The 17,500-nt window shown below is 39.8% G+C and overlaps 1 protein-coding gene across 1 annotated transcript in view; it reads right to left on the bottom strand.

The window, feature by feature from the left end:
* The window catches only part of LOC121377741 (solute carrier organic anion transporter family member 4A1-like), a 38,066-nt gene that overhangs the window by 16,895 nt on the left and 3,671 nt on the right, over nucleotides 1-17,500 (bottom strand). Inside the window, exons 2-8 of the mRNA XM_041505825.1 lie at nucleotides 9,542-9,995; nucleotides 8,895-8,997; nucleotides 4,253-4,374; nucleotides 2,945-3,118; nucleotides 1,938-2,027; nucleotides 961-1,171; nucleotides 129-285 (exon numbers count right to left, since the gene is read on the bottom strand). Coding sequence (XP_041361759.1) covers nucleotides 129-285; nucleotides 961-1,171; nucleotides 1,938-2,027; nucleotides 2,945-3,118; nucleotides 4,253-4,374; nucleotides 8,895-8,997; nucleotides 9,542-9,995 — 1,311 coding nt within the window. The remainder of the gene's footprint in view (nucleotides 1-128; nucleotides 286-960; nucleotides 1,172-1,937; nucleotides 2,028-2,944; nucleotides 3,119-4,252; nucleotides 4,375-8,894; nucleotides 8,998-9,541; nucleotides 9,996-17,500) is intronic.

Raw genomic sequence — 17,500 nt, 5'->3', positions numbered from 1 at the left:
TGGGTGATATTAAACTATATAGTACCTGCTTTGTTCCCTTGGCAACATAGCTGCATCCTGCATAACACGGGGAGTAGTACATGATGTTGTCTTTGCCACATACTGGGTGATATTAAACTATATAGTACCTGCTTTGTTCCCTTGGCGACATAGCTGCATCCTGCATAACACGGGGAGTAGTACATGATGTTGTCTTTACCACATACTGGGTGGTATTGCTCCTGGGTACAACCGCAACCAGCATTACACGTGTCATTCAAATTGCCAACAATCACTCCCTGTTCTCTATAAGAAAAAAGAAGACAGTGCTAAAGTTGGTTTGCGTCAAATGGAAACTAATGAACTGGATGTAAGTCTAAAATTAATAACTCACCAACTAGCATTTAGGGGGAAAAAATTGAGTAAATTGTAAAAAGGTTTCTTTACTAGTTATCATCTACTTGCTTCGGTTAAAGTATTTTTTTCTACAGGGGTGAAGGCAACTGATGAAACAGCTAAGGTGAAGGACGCGCAATTCTGCCTTTAGTCTCTGGGTATTGCATTGTCGATTACTTCGAGTGAAACTGCAAGGCTTGGCTGTTCCAGCATTTTACCTTCACCCTTGTTGTAGTAAAGCGCTCGCTTGATGTGCGGTCGGTCTAGGATCGATCCACGTTTCTTGTTCCAGCCAGTGCACCACAACTGTTGGGGGTTTCTCAAAGGCCGTGGTATGTGATATCCTGTCTGTAGGATGGAGCATATAAAAGACCCCTTGCTACTAATGAAAAAACGTTGCGGGTTTCCTTTTCAAGACTAAATGTCAAAATTACCCAATGTTTGACATCCAATAGCCGATGATTACACTATCTATGTCCTCTAGTGGTGTCGTTAAACAAAATAAACAGGTTTTTTTTTATATTGATACAGATATGTCTACGGTCTTCTGAATTTATCATTAATTATTTTAATGTTGACACTCACCCATTGAGTGGCTGGATATCGCCGTACTTGACGTTCACCCCTGCGAAAGGCGCACTGTCACAGTTGATCAGATACGCTACATTGGACACGCCGCCTATGACAGTGCATACGATACACACTCGAAATATACCCCGAATCTTCAGACTGAACCGTTTCACCAGGTACCCGCCGAGGAACGTCCCTCCCCCACCCGTTATCACAGCTGCTAAACCTGAGGAGTAGAAGTAAAAAATATTGTTTTAATTACTCAGATGCGCATCCTGGAGGAAAGAACTGGGGGTGCACTCCCTTCCCCGAACTTACTGTGCCCCGGAAAATCATGTATTTAACGTATGATATATATATATATATATATATATATATAGATAGATAGATAGATAGATAGATAGATAGATAGATAGATAGACAGACAGAGAGAAGAGAGACAGACAGAGAGAGACACAGACACAGACAGAGAGACACAGACAGAGACACAGAAAGAGACACAGAGAGAGAGAGACACAGAAAGAGACACAGAGAGAGACAGTTGTTTTTGTTTTTCTTTGGGAAGGTCTATTATTTGTTTGCTTTTTTGTTTGTTTGTTTTGGGGGTTGGGTTTTTTTTTGGGGGGGGGGGGGGTGTTTTTTGCTGTGCTTTCCAATATGACAAAAACTGATAATTCTAGTAAGACGTAGTAACGTAACTACGACTGACATCCAATAACCGATGCTATACTGGTGGTGTCATTGATTAAACTAAACTTTAACCTTTCTTGAAACTAATGTGTAGTTTAGAATGAATGTTAATACTCCTAAAAATAATAAATTAGACAAAAATAATTAAATGTGTAAAAATAGTACACACCACTAACTTAAGCTGTCTAATGTTTAACACAAAAAAGGAAAAACTACATTTTACACATCAAAATGTCTGTTTTTGTAATGGTATATGATGTAAAATAACATTAATTGATCCATTAAAAAAAACGTGATCTCACCCATATACAGGCTAGCCGTCGAGGCTGTCAACCTGAACTGGTATTCAATGTACTTTGGCCCAAACGCTGCAACTCCACCCACAAGAATATCTGGTGGGAAATAAAACTTTTTTTTTTAAAAGAACAAGAATTAAAACGGCAGTTTCGTCTCCCTATCCTATGGCAACGTTACAAAACACAAACGCAACTACAGTTTTAATAAACTCACAATTTCTCTAACCATACTATAACATTATTTACAAATATAAACACAATTACAGTTTTACTAAACTCACAAATTATTTCGCCATACTATAACATTATTTACAAATACAAAATTTAAACACAACTACAGTTTCAATAAACTCAAAATTTCTCTCACCATACTATAACATTATTTACAAATACAAAATATAAACACAACTACAGTTTTAATAAACTCAATAATTTATCGTCCATCCCACATTCAATATCAATATTCCAATTAGTGCACATCCCCACTCCCCCCTTCCGTGTACCAGCCCCCTCCCCGTAACAAATTCTATATATGTCCATGTAATAAACTCTGCTGTTCTGTTGAGTGTATAAAATATGTTATATTATCTGTTGTATGTCACCTTCAATAGACGGCGGGACGTAGCCCAGAGGTAAAGCACCCGCTTGATGCGTGGTCGGTCTAGGATCGATCCCCGTCGGTAGGCCCATTGGGCTATTTCTCGTTCCAGCCCCTGCAGAACGACTGGTATATCAAATGCCGTGGTATGTGCCATCATGTCTTTGGGATGGTGCATATAAAAGATCCCTTACTGCTAATCGAAAAGAGTAGCCCATGAAGTGGCGACGGCGGGTTTCCTCTCTCAATATCTATGTGGACTTAAAACTTATGTCCGACTCCATATAACCGTAAATAAAATGTGTTGAGTGCGTCGTTAACTAAAACATTTCCTTCTTTCTAATAGCCGATGATTAATAAAGCAATGTGCTCTAGTGGTGTTGTTAAACAAACCAGACTTTAACAACCGTTTCACCTTCAACAGCTGCAGCTAAGGTCAACAAGATGAACGTTGGGTTTAACAGAATCAGCTTTGCGGAAAGTAGTAGGTTCTTGAATCCACGTTTCGTGCCAATTTTCGCAATGTTCTTCTTATATCCTTCTCGGACGTAAATCTCTTTTCCCTTTTCTGCTTGGTATTTACTAGAACCTGGAAATAATAAAATTACGAAATAATTAGATATATAATTTACTGAGCTAAAGTAGCTTTCAACAATATAATGAAAAAGCCCGACTTAATTCCCTAAAATAAAAATTGTTTGATTCCAATAAGGGTGTAGTTTCAGATTCTATATTGGTCACCAATATGTAGGTTAAATGTGTTGAAAATAATAACTTTTTTTAATTTTAAAGAAAGAAAGAAAGAAAAGCTAGAAAAATTATCAACATTAAAGAAATATGTACTACAGATATAATCATAAAATTGAGCTTGGTAGTTAAACGTTTATTTTGTTTAATGACATCACTAGAGCACACTGGTATATTAATGATATGGCTATTGGATATCACACATTTGGTAATTCTGACAAATAGTTTTCAGGGCAAACACACCATATGTACAGCACATACCACAGCATTTGATATACCAATCGTGGGGCACTGGCTGAGACGGGAAAACCGCAATCAGAGAATGGGTCCACTAAGGAGGTTCGATACAGTTTAGCTTGTTTGTTTGTTTGTTTGTTTGTTTCTGTTTAACGACACCACTAGAGCACATTGATTTATTAATCATCGGCTATTGCGTGTCAAACATTTGATAATTTTGACATAGTCTTCGAGAGGAAACCTGCTACATGTTTTCATTAGCAGCAATGGATTTTTTATATGCACCATCCCACAGACAGGATAGCATATACCACGACTTTTGATATGGTGTACTGGATGGAACGAGAATTAGCCCAATGGGCCCGCCGACAGGGATCGATTCCACACCGAACGCGCATCGAGCGAGCGCTTTACCACTAGGCTACGTACCGCCCGTTCGATACAGTGACCCAAACACCTCAGCCGAGCTCTCTACCGCTGAGCTAGATTCCGCCCTCAAAAGCCAGGTAAAAGCAATAAAGGAGGAAACCCGCTGTTGTCACACATTGGGCTATTCTTTCCCATTAACAGCAAGGTTTGTTTTTTAATATACACCATTCCCCGCCCCCCCCCCCCCCGACAAGATAGCATATACCACGGTATTTTGTATACCAGTCATGGTGCACTGGATGGAGCGAGAAGTAGCCTAATAACCCTTAACTGCCTACTACTGACAAAAAGATCGATACATCGTACTGACCTGGAAGCGATTTCGGGAATCCTGCCATGACAGCTGCAATAATGAAGCACAAGACGCCGGTTCCCAGAAATCCAGCCCACCACGCCCCAACCCAGCGAGGGTTGAACCGGTCGATAGACAAACTGCAAGTACATAAAACAATGACAGACATCGACCCACCGAGGGTGGAACCGATGGATCGACAAACTGCAAGCACACAAAACAATGACAGACATCGACCCAGCGAGGGTTGAACCGATCCATCGACAAACTGCAAGTACATAAAACAATGACAGACATCGACCCATCGAGGGTTGAACCGATCGATCGACAAACTGCAAGTAAACAAAACAATGACAGACATTGACCCAGCGAGGGTTGAACCGATCGATCGACAAACTGTAAGCACACAAAACAATGACAGACATCGACCCAGCGAGGGTTGAACCGATCGATCGACAAACTGCAAGTAAACAAAACAATGACACACATCGACCCAGCGAGGGTTGAACCGATCGATCGACAAACTGCAAGTAAACAAAACAATGACAGACATCGACCCAGCGAGGGTTGAACCGATCGATCGACAAACTGCAAGTAAACAAAACAATGACAGACATCGACCCAGCGAGGGTTGAACCGATCGATCGACAAACTGCAAGTAAACAAAACAATGACAGACATCGACCCAGCGAGGATTGAACCGGTCGATCGACAAACTGCAAGTAGATAAAACAGTCACAGACATCGACCCAGGCAGGGTTAAGCCGAACACTCGACAAACTGCAAGTACACAAAACAATGACAGACATCGACCCAGCGAGGGTGGAACCGGTCGATCGACAAACTGAAAGAAAACAAAACAATGACCGACATTGACCCAGCGAGGGTGGAACCGGTCAACGAACGAACTGCAAGTACACAAAACAATGACATACATCGAAACAGCGAGGGTTGAACCGGTCGATCGACAAACTGCAAGTAAACAAAACAATGACAGACATCGACCCAGCGAGGGTGGAACCGGGCGATCGACAAACTGCAAGTAAACAAAACAATGACAGACATCGACCTAGCGAGGGTGGAACCAGTCGATCGACAAACTGCAAGTAGACAAAACAATGACAGACATCGACCCAGCGAGGGTGGAACCGGTCGATCGACAAACTGCAAGTAAACAAAACAATGACAGACATCGACCCAGCGAGGGTTGAATCGGTATATCGACAAACTGCAAGTACACAAAACAATGACAGACATCGACCCAGCGAGGGTTGAGCCGATCACTCGACAAACTGCAAGTAGATAAAACAATGACAGACATCGACCCAGCGAGGGTTGAACAGGTCGATCGACAAACTGCAAGTACATAAAACAGTCACAGACATCGACCCATCGATGGTTGAACCGGTCAATCGACAAAGTGCAAGTAGATAAAACAGTCACAGACATCAGGGTGGAACCGGTCGATCGACAAACTGCAAGTAAACAAAACAATGACAGAAATCGACCCAGCGAGGGTTGAATCGGTCGATCGACAAACTGAAAGTACACAAAACAATGAAAGACATCGACCCAGCCAGGGTTGAATCGGTCGATCGACAAACTGAAAGTACACAATACAATGACAGACATCGACCGAGCGAGGGTTAAACAGGTCGATCGACAAACTGAAAGAAAACAAAACAATGATAGACATCAACGTGAAAACAATGAGGGGAATGATAAATTGCTCCCATAATTTTAGGCTCGTATAGATTGGAAGCGGCGCGTGCGTGCGGTTCGGCTACACAATAAAATGGACATACATTAGGTTCAAAGTGAGCGTCTAGACCGGATGCGTGCGATGCATGCGTCTGAAAACGCACGTGGCCAGCCACAATGAAATAATCAAAGGAAATTTTTATTTACGGTTATATGGCGTCAGACATATGGTTAAGGACCACACAGATATTGAGAGAGGAAACTGGATTACGTGGAGCCATTTAAGATATCTCTATATGGATGCATATAAATTCACATTTAAGATATCTCTATATGGATGCCATATAAATCCACATTTAAGATATCTCTACATGGATGCCATATAAATCCACATTTAAGATATCTCTATATGGATGCCATATAAATCCACATTTAAGATATCTCTACATGGATGCCATATAAATCCACATTTAAGATATCTCTACATTGATGCCATATAAATCCACATTTAAGATATCTCTATATGGATGCCATATAAATCCACATGCTAACAAAGGAAAGGGAGAAAGGAAGGTTTTGTTTAACGACGCTCTCGGCACGTTTTATTTCATTTCATTTCAACTTATTTTCAAGCTTATATCCAATTAAAGTTCAAGCACGCTGTCCTGGGCACACACCTCAGCTATCTGGGCTGTCTGTCCAGGACAGTGTGTTAGTTGTCAGTTGGTTAGTGAGAGAGAAAAGTGAGTAGAAGCCTTACACTTTACCCATTACACCTACCCATTGAGCCCTTAAGAATTCGCTTTGGGTTGGAGTCGTTACCGGGCTGCGAACCCTGTACCTACCAGCCTGTAGTCCGATGGCTTAACCACTGTGCCACCGAGGCCGGTAGCACGTTTTAATTACGGTTATATGGCGTCGGTATATGGTAACAAGGGGAGCTAAACTTACTTAGCCCAAGTACTCTGCCCTTTAAGAGCTAGACGGAGATTTGGAGAGTTATAATCGCGATTATAACTGTCCAAATCTTCGTCTAGCTCTCCAAAGGCAGAGTACTTGGGCTAAAATAAAATTACTCTTCCTGACCTAGTCTCAAGGGAGTGATGGCAAGCGGGAATGACAGATTTCCTTAAACGAGGAGGTATGCAATCATCACATTAAGGAGCAGGGTAAAAACTATGTTTTAAAAGCAGTGACCTGAGTTATTAGCAGGCACGAATCCAGCATTCTGTGCAGGGTGTGTGTGTCCAAAACTTCATGACAACAAATAAAAAAGAACATTTTGCGCTTATGTATAAGCACTTTAAAATGAGTAAGAACAGATTTTCGGAAGCAGACGGGGTCAAGACCCTACTCCCCCCCCCCCCCCCCCCCCCCCCCCCGTCCACACCTATCCGAGCCTGATCAGGCACTGTAAAATACTTTCTACAACGTCAAAAATGCTTACGATATTAAAGGGACATTCCTGAGTTTTCTGCAATATTTAATATGTTATCGACTAACAGGGACTTTTTAACGATTGTAATTACATGTCAAATATATTTTTCTGCATAAAATATTAGTGGCTATATATTAAACGTGTTTATAATTGTTCTAATAGTTGTACTAGGTTAAATTTTATTTTTATTTCCTAAAACAAATATTTAAAAATCGTATATACGAAATTATTTGAAGACAAAATCTAATTTGGGCTTCTTACAAATATTAAGAAGACCAGAAACACATTGAATATACAGACACTGATATTCTAAACAAGAAAATATAGTTAATAATTATGTAAGTTTAATCGTAGAAATATTTTATTAGTCAGAAACATCTTACAATGCAGCAAACTCAAAAATGTCTCCTTAATGTAAATTAATGTAATGGCAGGACTCCGTGCTCCGACCCTTTACAGCTGCCCCTTTTTTATATGAAACAATTGTTTTTTAACCTCCATCTTGGTAAAAAAACAAACAAATATTATACTTTTAAAATATTACTTTGGGACTTTGATAATAAATGACTCATATATACTCACAGAAATAGAACAAACGGATGAAGGAAATGTTTAATTTAACGACGCACTCAACACATTTTATTTACTGTTATATGGCGTCGGACATGCGGTTAAGGACCATACACTTATTGAGAGAGGAAACCCACTGTCGCTACTTCATGGGCTACTATTTCCTATTGGCAGCAAGGGATCTTTTATATGCACCATCCCACAGACAGGTAGTACATATCACGACCTTTGATATGCCAGTCGTGGTGCACTGGCTGGAACGACAAATATTCCAATCGGTCCGACGATGGGGGTCGATCTCAGACCGACCGCTCATCAAGCGAACGCTTTACCACTGGGCTACGCCGAACGGATGATTTCCTAATATATACCACACGCATGTGACACGTTATTTGTTTATTTTATTATATATTTTGGGCCAGTAGCCTTGTCTTGTCTTGTTTTGTCTTGTCTTGAATTATGTAAGTGCCTGTTTAAACCTTGAGCTCCTTCTACAGAAACATCCTGCACCCTACTAGGGTCTTCACGAGTATACGAGTACTCGGGCACGGGTCGAGTCTCGCAAGACGAGTCAGTTTACAGGACTCGAGTACCTGTACAAGGTGGAATACAATGATCAACTATAATACAATGGACAATGTAGGGCAATAATTTCAGCAGTAGATAATCAACAATACAAGTTACACAATAGTTATATGATCATACGCTAGTTTCTTTTCTTTTTTAATCTGGCCGTCCGTCAGTCACAAAACTGAACTCATCAACCGGTTTTCAAATGCAATATAATGGCATGATTTGGCATCCATGTACAGCGCTGGAATTAAAATGTAGTGTAAGTGTCGTGTACTCGGGGCCCGGGTCGAGTTTGACTCTCGAGTACTCCAATATTGTTAGACTCGTGGAGGCCCTATACCCCACTCCCACCCCCTCCCCCACCCCATGGCAATTTACCTTGATATGTCGACGGATCCGATATCAACGTAGAGTTGGAGGAACTGCCCCCCGATCAGGTAGCCCACGGCAGATCCGGCGATGGCGAACGTGTAGAATATACCTGTAAAAAGTAAACGAAGCAAGCATATAGTCCGTCCCACAAGGAACGCCGTTTTTCATACTATAACATTTCCAACAAGTTATTTATCTCTGAGCCAATTGTTTTCTAAATTGCATACAAAAAAATTAGTTTTTTGGGCTTTTTTGTTTGTTTTTTTGTTTGGGTTTTTGTTTTGTTTTTTGCTGTAGTTTTTTTTTTTTTTTTTGGGGGGGGGGGGTTTTGTTTGTTTGTTTTTTTCAAAAACAAATTACTTTTCTCTTAACGTCAAACCAAACTGAAATTATTTACAAAAATAATTTTTGCCAAGTGCCAAGTGAGATTTAATTGTTGCAAGAGTTCCAAAAGGTTTGAGGTGGTTAATGTGTAGAGGGACCCCAACTGACTACATAAACCCAATTCTTAAGTATATATAGTGCAGGAGTAAATAGGGGGCGCTACTGAAATTACCCCCAAAATGGGATTTAATTGTTGTGAACGTTCCATTCAAAATTCTTTTGCTACTTGTTAGAGGACATCTCACTGAGCTATGGGTGACTTTACTTACCAACATAAAATGACGTCGAACGCAGCGGTAAGTTTTCTTCAAGGTAGGTAACTCCAAGTGTGTATAATGGCGCCGCCCCTAGTCCGTTTAGAATCTGCGACAGATAGAAGACATACTTGTACTGGGAGAGGCCGCTCTCAGAGTTCGCACCACACTGGTCCGTTCTGTTGACGCCAGGCAAGCATGTGTTGTCCAGTCCGCTCGATGGTAAGTACTGTCCTGTCGTGAAGTGGGGAAGTGCAAACAGGAAGGATCCGAGTCCTAAGAAAAACATGCCACAAGAGAGATATCGAGGTTTGATGCCGTGTCCACCGAAGTAGGAGATTGGGACGGCGAACAATACAAAGCCGATGTCATAACAGCTGGCTATTATTCCGGACTCCGTGCTACTTATCTCAAAGCGTCTTTCGAGACTGGATATCACTGAGTTGACCATTCCATTTACAATGATTCCCTGCAAAATAAAATGATGCTAACATTAAAGGGACATTCCTGAGTTTGCTGCAATTTTTAAGATGTTATCGACTAACAGAAACTTTTTAACGATTGTAATTGCATATTAAATAAATTGTTCTGCATAAAATATTAGTGGCTGTATGTATTAAATATGTTTCAGATCGTTTAATATTGTATTAGGTTAAATTTCATTTTATTTCCTAAAATATTATTTTTTCGTAAGTACCAAATTATTTGAAGACAAAATCCAGTTTGGACTTCTTACAAATATTAAGACGACCAGAAACACATTGAATATACAGACACTGATATTCTGAACAAGAAGATATATTTAATATGTAAGTTTAATCGTAGAAATATTTTATTAGTCAGAAACATCTTACAATGCATTAAACTCAGGAATGCCCTTTAAAGCTACAATCTACAGCTATTTTATCATTTGATGAATTAGAATAGACCATCAGTGAATATTAAAGGTGTTGTATCGCATGTTTACATTTCTTGGTGATAAAATTAATCGATCTTACTGATAATCTTTGCATAACTCGAGACTGTCCAAATTCTAATGTGCATCCATGCTGTGTAATTTTAGCGCACTCGTTTAAGTCCGATCTAGGATCGATTCCCGTCGGTGGGCCCATTGGGCTATTTCTCGTTCCAGCCAGAGCTCCACAACTGGTGTAACAAAGGTCGTGGTATGTATTATCCTGTCTGTGGGATGGTGCATATAAAAGATCCCTTGCTGTTAATCGAAAAGAGTAGCCCATGAAGTGGTGACAGCGGGTTTCCTCTTTTAATATATGTGTGGTCCTTAACCATATGTCAGACGTCATATAACCGTAAATAAAATGTGTTGAGTGCATCGTAAATAAAATATTTCCTTCCTTCCTTCGTAAGTTGGGATTTTGGGAGAGAGAGTATTTTTTTACATGCCCCTATGCCACTAAGGTTTCGGGCATAATATATGGAGTTGGGAAAATTATAACGCATCCGTCGAGTTTGTCAACTTGATCTTGACAGTTTTGTATATTTAGTTCTAGTATCAATATCTTTATTTCGTGTTGTGATTGTATGGTCGTTCTAACGTTTGTGATATCCGATCCTCAAAGTTGTACTGGACTGACTGGTTAAGCATTTGAGTCGACAATTTAGGGTCAATCATAAGCGTATGAGACAGGGAGCAGGGGGAGCAACTCCCCCCCCCCCCCCCCCCCCCCCTAGTTCTTGGAGCAAATCATCTAATTCGGGCAAAAAACGATAGATATATTTGGGCAAATGTGCTAACCTGAAGCCTTTTTACCGTGTATTTTCATTATTCTACACGCAAAATTAGTATTAATCAATATAAAAATGCGTAGTGATTTGTTTCCAATTATATTTAGCTTGTTGGCAGTAATGCTAATATGAAAGAAAAAAAATTGTTATCCAGATTCGGGCATTTTCGTTTAATTCAGGAAAAAAACAAGCCTGCTTGTTAACATTCTCAATTTCCGTTCATCTCAAGTGTAATCCTGGTGTTTCTAATACCACAAAATGCTTGTTTTTTTTATTTTTTAAAAACGCACGAACCTCTGAGAAGTAACGGTTATGGTTTCTCCGTTTCAACATCACAGATTCTTGTTTCACTGTGTTGCACTTTTATCCAAATGTGTTACAGGTGTGTAAATCAACACAACGTAGTGACCAAATCTCACGGGTTGAAACTAGGGTTCGCGACTGTTAGTGTTAAGACTCTAGCCTCAAGGTCGGTGAGCCCATTGGGCTATTTCTCGTTCCAGCCGGTACACCAAAGGTCGTGGTATGTGTTATGTTGTCTGGGATGGTGCATATGAAAGATCCCTTGCTGCATTAGGAAAAATTTCAGAGTCAGAATTACAAAATGTTTGGCATCCAATAGCCGATGGTTAATTAATCAATGTGCTCTAGAGGTATCGTTAAACAAAAGAAACGTTTAGCCCCAAGACTAGATAGATTAGTCTCAGGGATGTGATGGGGAGATTTTAAAATATTTACTTTCCGCCTTTTTAGAAACTGCCCTGTGACAATATTATAGTGTGACTGTTCTTAAATTAAATTAATTAATTTATTTATTTATTTGATTAACCTCAAATATATATGTATTTTCATCACCTATTGTGTGTATTTGTTATGAGTGTATAGTATATACCCTCTTCCTTACTCCAAGCGAATTTATTTTTTCAATTTATTTATTCGAGGAGCGATCACACCAACCCCCATCCCCTCAAAAAAAAGAAGCTAGAAAACTCACTGTTCGCAACAGTACAGATCCTCTCCCCCCCCCCCCCCCCCCCCCCCCCCCTTGCGTAATGCCCTGTATACGCGTCAAGTTACATCGTGTGTTTTGCCAATGTAAGATAAATTCCTTTTCACGGTAATTAAGTATGGTATTTTACAGCTCGGGTCTTGAGTTGCACCCGCGTCAACTATGCACCTGTCTCGACTACCAGTCGGACTATAGCTTCGCGACATGTCTAGGTGGTGTAGTGGTTAAGGCATCCTACATAAGGCTGGTAGATTCTGGGTTCGTATCACGGTACCGGCTCCCGCCCAGAGTGAGTTTAACGACTCACTTAGGTAGGCGTAAGACCACTACACCCTCTTGTCTCTTACTAACCACTAACTGGCCTCTAACCCATTGTTCTGGACAGATAGTTCATATAGCTGAGGTGTGTATGTGTGTGTGTGTCCAGGATAGCATACTTAAACCTTAATTGGATATAAGCACGAAATTAAATATAAATATAAATGAAACACAATGTCACCACTTTCACGGTGGCTTGTTACACCTACAGTGACTATTAATTCATTCAACCCTGGTATGGTTTTTTGTTGGGAATTTTTCTTCTTTTTTTGTACTACAAGAACGTGGCTATGTCGATCGTTCATATTTCAAACCCTGTTGACTGAATTCGAAGCTGAACAGTGTTGGTAGTTTTATTGCACCATAATGAACCGAATAGCTCAAGTCAGGTCTCAAGTCAAGTCAGATCACGCACGCACCAACAAAACAAGCAGTTGATGATCGAAATGATACATTAGTTTGGTAAATTACAATTTCATTAAGGCAGATGTCCGTTCTTGTTCAATTTGTGGTACTGACATTTCGGGGTGTTTTGTTGCAGGCAAAAAAGAAACGCATAGGCGATAGGGAAAGAAGAAAAGTGTTTGATTTTACAAAATATCGTGGTGGGGGGGGGGGGGGGGTTTGTACAATGCTGCTGAATGACCATGTTTGTTAATGTTCCTGGAATGGCACAGCATGCCTAAATACACCCTAAAACAAATTTAACGAACGTTGTGCGACAGTTGCAGGAAATCGGCGTGAAATGGTCATATTTTGGCGAATGCACATGAATCTCGGGGAAAAGATTGGGGTAGTGATGGGTATTTAAAGCTGCAATACTCGCAAGGATGCCTCATTTCCATTTCGACGTAGACGAGTTACAAGATGCCAAGACTAAGCCTGCCGAATCGAAACATTGCAATAGGCCGCCTCTAGTTAGGTGAATCGCAGTCAGCAGTCGCACGCCACATGAACGTCTACAGGCTGGTAGGTACTGGGTTCGGATCCCAGTCGAGGCATGGGATTTTTAATCTAGATACCGACTCCAAACCCTGAGTGAGTGCTCCGTAAGGCTCAATGAGTAGGTGTAAACCACTTGCACCGATCAGTGATCCATAACTGGTTCAACAAAGGCCATGGTTTGTGCTATCCTGCCTGTGGGAAGCGCAAATAAAAGATCCCTTGCTGCCAATCGGAAGAGTAGCCCATGTAGTTGCGACAGCGGGTTTCCTCTCAAAATCTGTGTGATCCTTAACCATATGTCTGACGCCATATAACCGTAAATAAAATGTATTGAGTGCGTCGTTAAATCAAACATTTCTTTCTTTCTTTCTTTAGATTGCACCAAAGCTGCACATGTACTATATATACTGGGGTAGATTTTGCAATTTTATCAGGGTAGATTTTCCATTTTATATGTAATGTTAATTTCAGCTAAATAAATGCCTTCTTATGCAGACACTGAAAATTAAATATGAATATGATGGATTAATCCATTATCTAAATGATCAGGGTATATTTACAATTTGTTATTTGTAATTTCCATTTTCTATTTTTGTAAAAGTGGGGCGGGATATAGCCCAGTAGATTAAGCATTCGCTTGATGTGAGGTAAGTCTGGGATCAATCCCTGTCAGACCCATTGGGCTATTTCTCGTTCTAGCCAGTGCTCCACAACTGGTGTACAAAGGTCGTGGTATGTACTATCCTGTCTGTGGGATGGTGCATATAAAAGATCCCTTCCTGTCTGACGCCATATAGCCAGAAATAAAAATGTGTTGAGTGCATCGTTAAATAAAACATTTCCTTCCTTCATTTATTTTTGTTAAAATATACCGGGTATGTGAATAACCTTACTGTATGTTTCCTATCCGTGCTAGGAATAGTTGTAGGAAAATGAGACACTTAAGAATTTAATAGGCTGTATTTTAGAGTACCTTAACCACCAACAGTACAAGATCATCCACTGAGGGTACTTTTTCCTTAGACCGGCCTCGGTGGCGTCGTGGTAGGCCATCGGTCTACAGGCTGGTAGGTACTGGGTTCAGATCCCAGTCAAGGCATGGGATTTTTAATCCAGATACCGACTCCAAACCCTGAGCGAGTGCTCCGCAAGGCTCAATGGGTAGGTGTAAACCACTTGCACCGACCAGTGATCCATAACTGGTTCAACAAAGGCCATGGTTTGTCCTATCCTGCCTGTGGGAAGCGCAAATAAAAGATCCTCTCAAAATCTGTGTGGTCCTTAACCATATGTCTGATGCCATATAACCGTAAATAAAATGTGTTGAGTGCGTCGTTAAATAAAACATTTCTTTCTTTCTTTCTTTTTCCTTAATATGGTATATTAATTTATGTATTTGTTAGCTATTGTATATTTCAGATAAGTAAACACTTTATGTAGACACTAATAATTAAATATGTATATCCATTATCTAAACCGGCTTCGGTGGCATCGTGGTAGGCCATCGGTCTACAGGCTGGTAGGTACTGGGTTCGGATCCCAGTCGAGGCATGGGATTTTTAATCTAGATACCGACTCCAAACCCTGAGTGAGTGCTCCGCAAGGCTTAATGGGTAGGTGTAAACCACTTGCACCGACCAGTGATCCATAACTGGTTCAACAAAGGCCATGGTTTGTGCTATCCTGCCTGTGGGAAGCGCAAATAAAAGATCCCTTGCTGCTAATCGGAAGAGTAGCCCATGTAGTGGCGACAGCGGGTTTCCTCTCAAAATCTGTGTGGTCCTTAACCATATGTCTGACGTCATATAACCGTAAATAAAATGTGTTGAGTGCGTCGTTAAATAAAACATTTCTTTCTTTCTTTCCATTATCTAACTAATAAGGGTAGATTTTCAAATTATAACAAGTTATTATTTTTTTTTTTTTTTATTATTACTATTTTTTAATATTTGTGAATAAACATACTTCATGTTTACTATCAGTACTAGGGATAGTTCCAGGAAAATGAGACACTTAAGGTTTCAATAGGGTGGATTTTATGGTACCGAACTACCGAGGGTACAAGATCATCTACCGAAGGTACTTTTCCCAAAATATGGTATATTAGTTTATGTCACGGGGATCCTATAATACCCGAATGAAAAACGATTATCCAAATATCTCTCCTAACTGTATATCTATTAGATCTCTCTGTATCGGGCAGTCTATACCCGAGTGGCTCGGCTCTAGGTATAATATAGCACGTTAGTTCACTAGAAAACACAACAAAACACAATACACTTTGGAATCTGTATTAACCTTAAGCTGACAAATATATTTGCCGCAGTTAATAGTTAACAACAACAATAATAATAACAACCCAGAACTAATCACTTAGTTAGTTAATCACTAGGTGTCTAGTTTACACAATATTCTAATCACTTCACCGTGATACAACACACACACGTGTGATAATTGAGAAACGCTGCCAGGGGAACTTAATTAATAAAGGAATTACAACTCTATTCCTAAATGGTTAATTTTTAATTAACCCTTAACTACTCATTCAGTAGCCTTGTAATACAGAATTAATACTGGTACCTATCACAATAAAGACAATAACCTACAGTTTACCTAGGTCCTCTAGGATGACTGGTTAAGCCTTAATAATTTTAGAACAGTGAAGCCTACAATTTACTTCGTCAGTTTACCGGAAACACTGTCTAAATAATATTGGTATAATACAGTATTAAAATATTTAAAGTCATATCAATCACATCAAGGTTTTACAACAGAGCAGAAAAATATATTTACCATGTCCGGACTGAACTTATATATTTCGTTCAGTGGACGACGTCCGTTTCCCCTGCAGCCTTCCTATGTTTCTCCCCGATAAATCTAAATCCTAGCTATTTATTACAAATCTGAATATCGCCTGGGGGCACATCGCGGTCCTCCCCCTATCATGTGAATTTCCCACAACTCCCAGAGTCGGTATTTTTTCTTAAAAGCCTAGACTGGTCGTCGCCTAGTTTGCCAGCAATACCCCGATCGTAACCAAACTAGCGGAGGTATTACGTAACTACTGGCCACATGGCCTCCGCACCTGGTCTGGGTGTGTATTAGAACAGCTCGACCACCGTCGCGCGTAGGTATTACGTAAATAAGTGCCCACCTAGTCTAAGTGCATATTGGGACTGCACACGGCCCTCTAAAACAATTAACATCGCCACAGGCGAAAACAAATTAAGAGCATGTTCCGTCACAGTTTACTTATTTGTTAGCTAATATATATTTCAGCTAAGTAAACACCTTCTTATATAAACACTAATAATTAAATATGTATATGATGGATTAATCCATTATCTAAATGATGAGGGTAGGTTTCCAAATTATAAGAAATTATTATTATTATTATTTTTATTTTTTTAAATATATGTGAATAACCTTACTGTATGTTTACTATCAGTGCTAGGGATAGTTTTAGGAAATTGAGACACTTAAGATTTCAATAGGGTACAATATCATCCACTGAGTGTAGGCCTACTTTTTCCTTAATATGGTATATTAATTTATGTATTTGTTAGCTATTGATTTCTGGTACCAGCACGACTGGCATATCAAAGGTTGTGGTATGTACTACCCTGTCTGTGGGATGGTACATATAAAAGATCCCTTGCTGCTAATTGAAAAGAGTAGCCCATGAAGTGGCAACAGTGGGTTTCCTCTCTCTCTATATCTGTGTGGTCCTTAACCATATGTCTGATGCCATATAACCATAAATAAAAGGTGTTGAGTGCATCGTTAAATAAAATATTTCCTTTCTTCGTTAGTTATTGTATATTTTATCTAAGTAAACACCTTCTTATGTAGACACTAATAATTAAATATGTATATGGTGGATTAATCCAATATCCAAATGATACGGCTAGATTTCCAAATTATAAGAATTAAATTACTTTTTTTTTTTTTAATTT

Source organism: Gigantopelta aegis, chromosome 7 (genome assembly GCF_016097555.1).
Source record: "Gigantopelta aegis isolate Gae_Host chromosome 7, Gae_host_genome, whole genome shotgun sequence".
Lineage (NCBI taxonomy): Eukaryota > Metazoa > Mollusca > Gastropoda > Neomphalida > Peltospiridae > Gigantopelta > Gigantopelta aegis.
The sequence above is the reverse complement of the archived record's forward strand: the minus strand, read 5'-3'. Positions and strand labels throughout refer to the sequence as shown.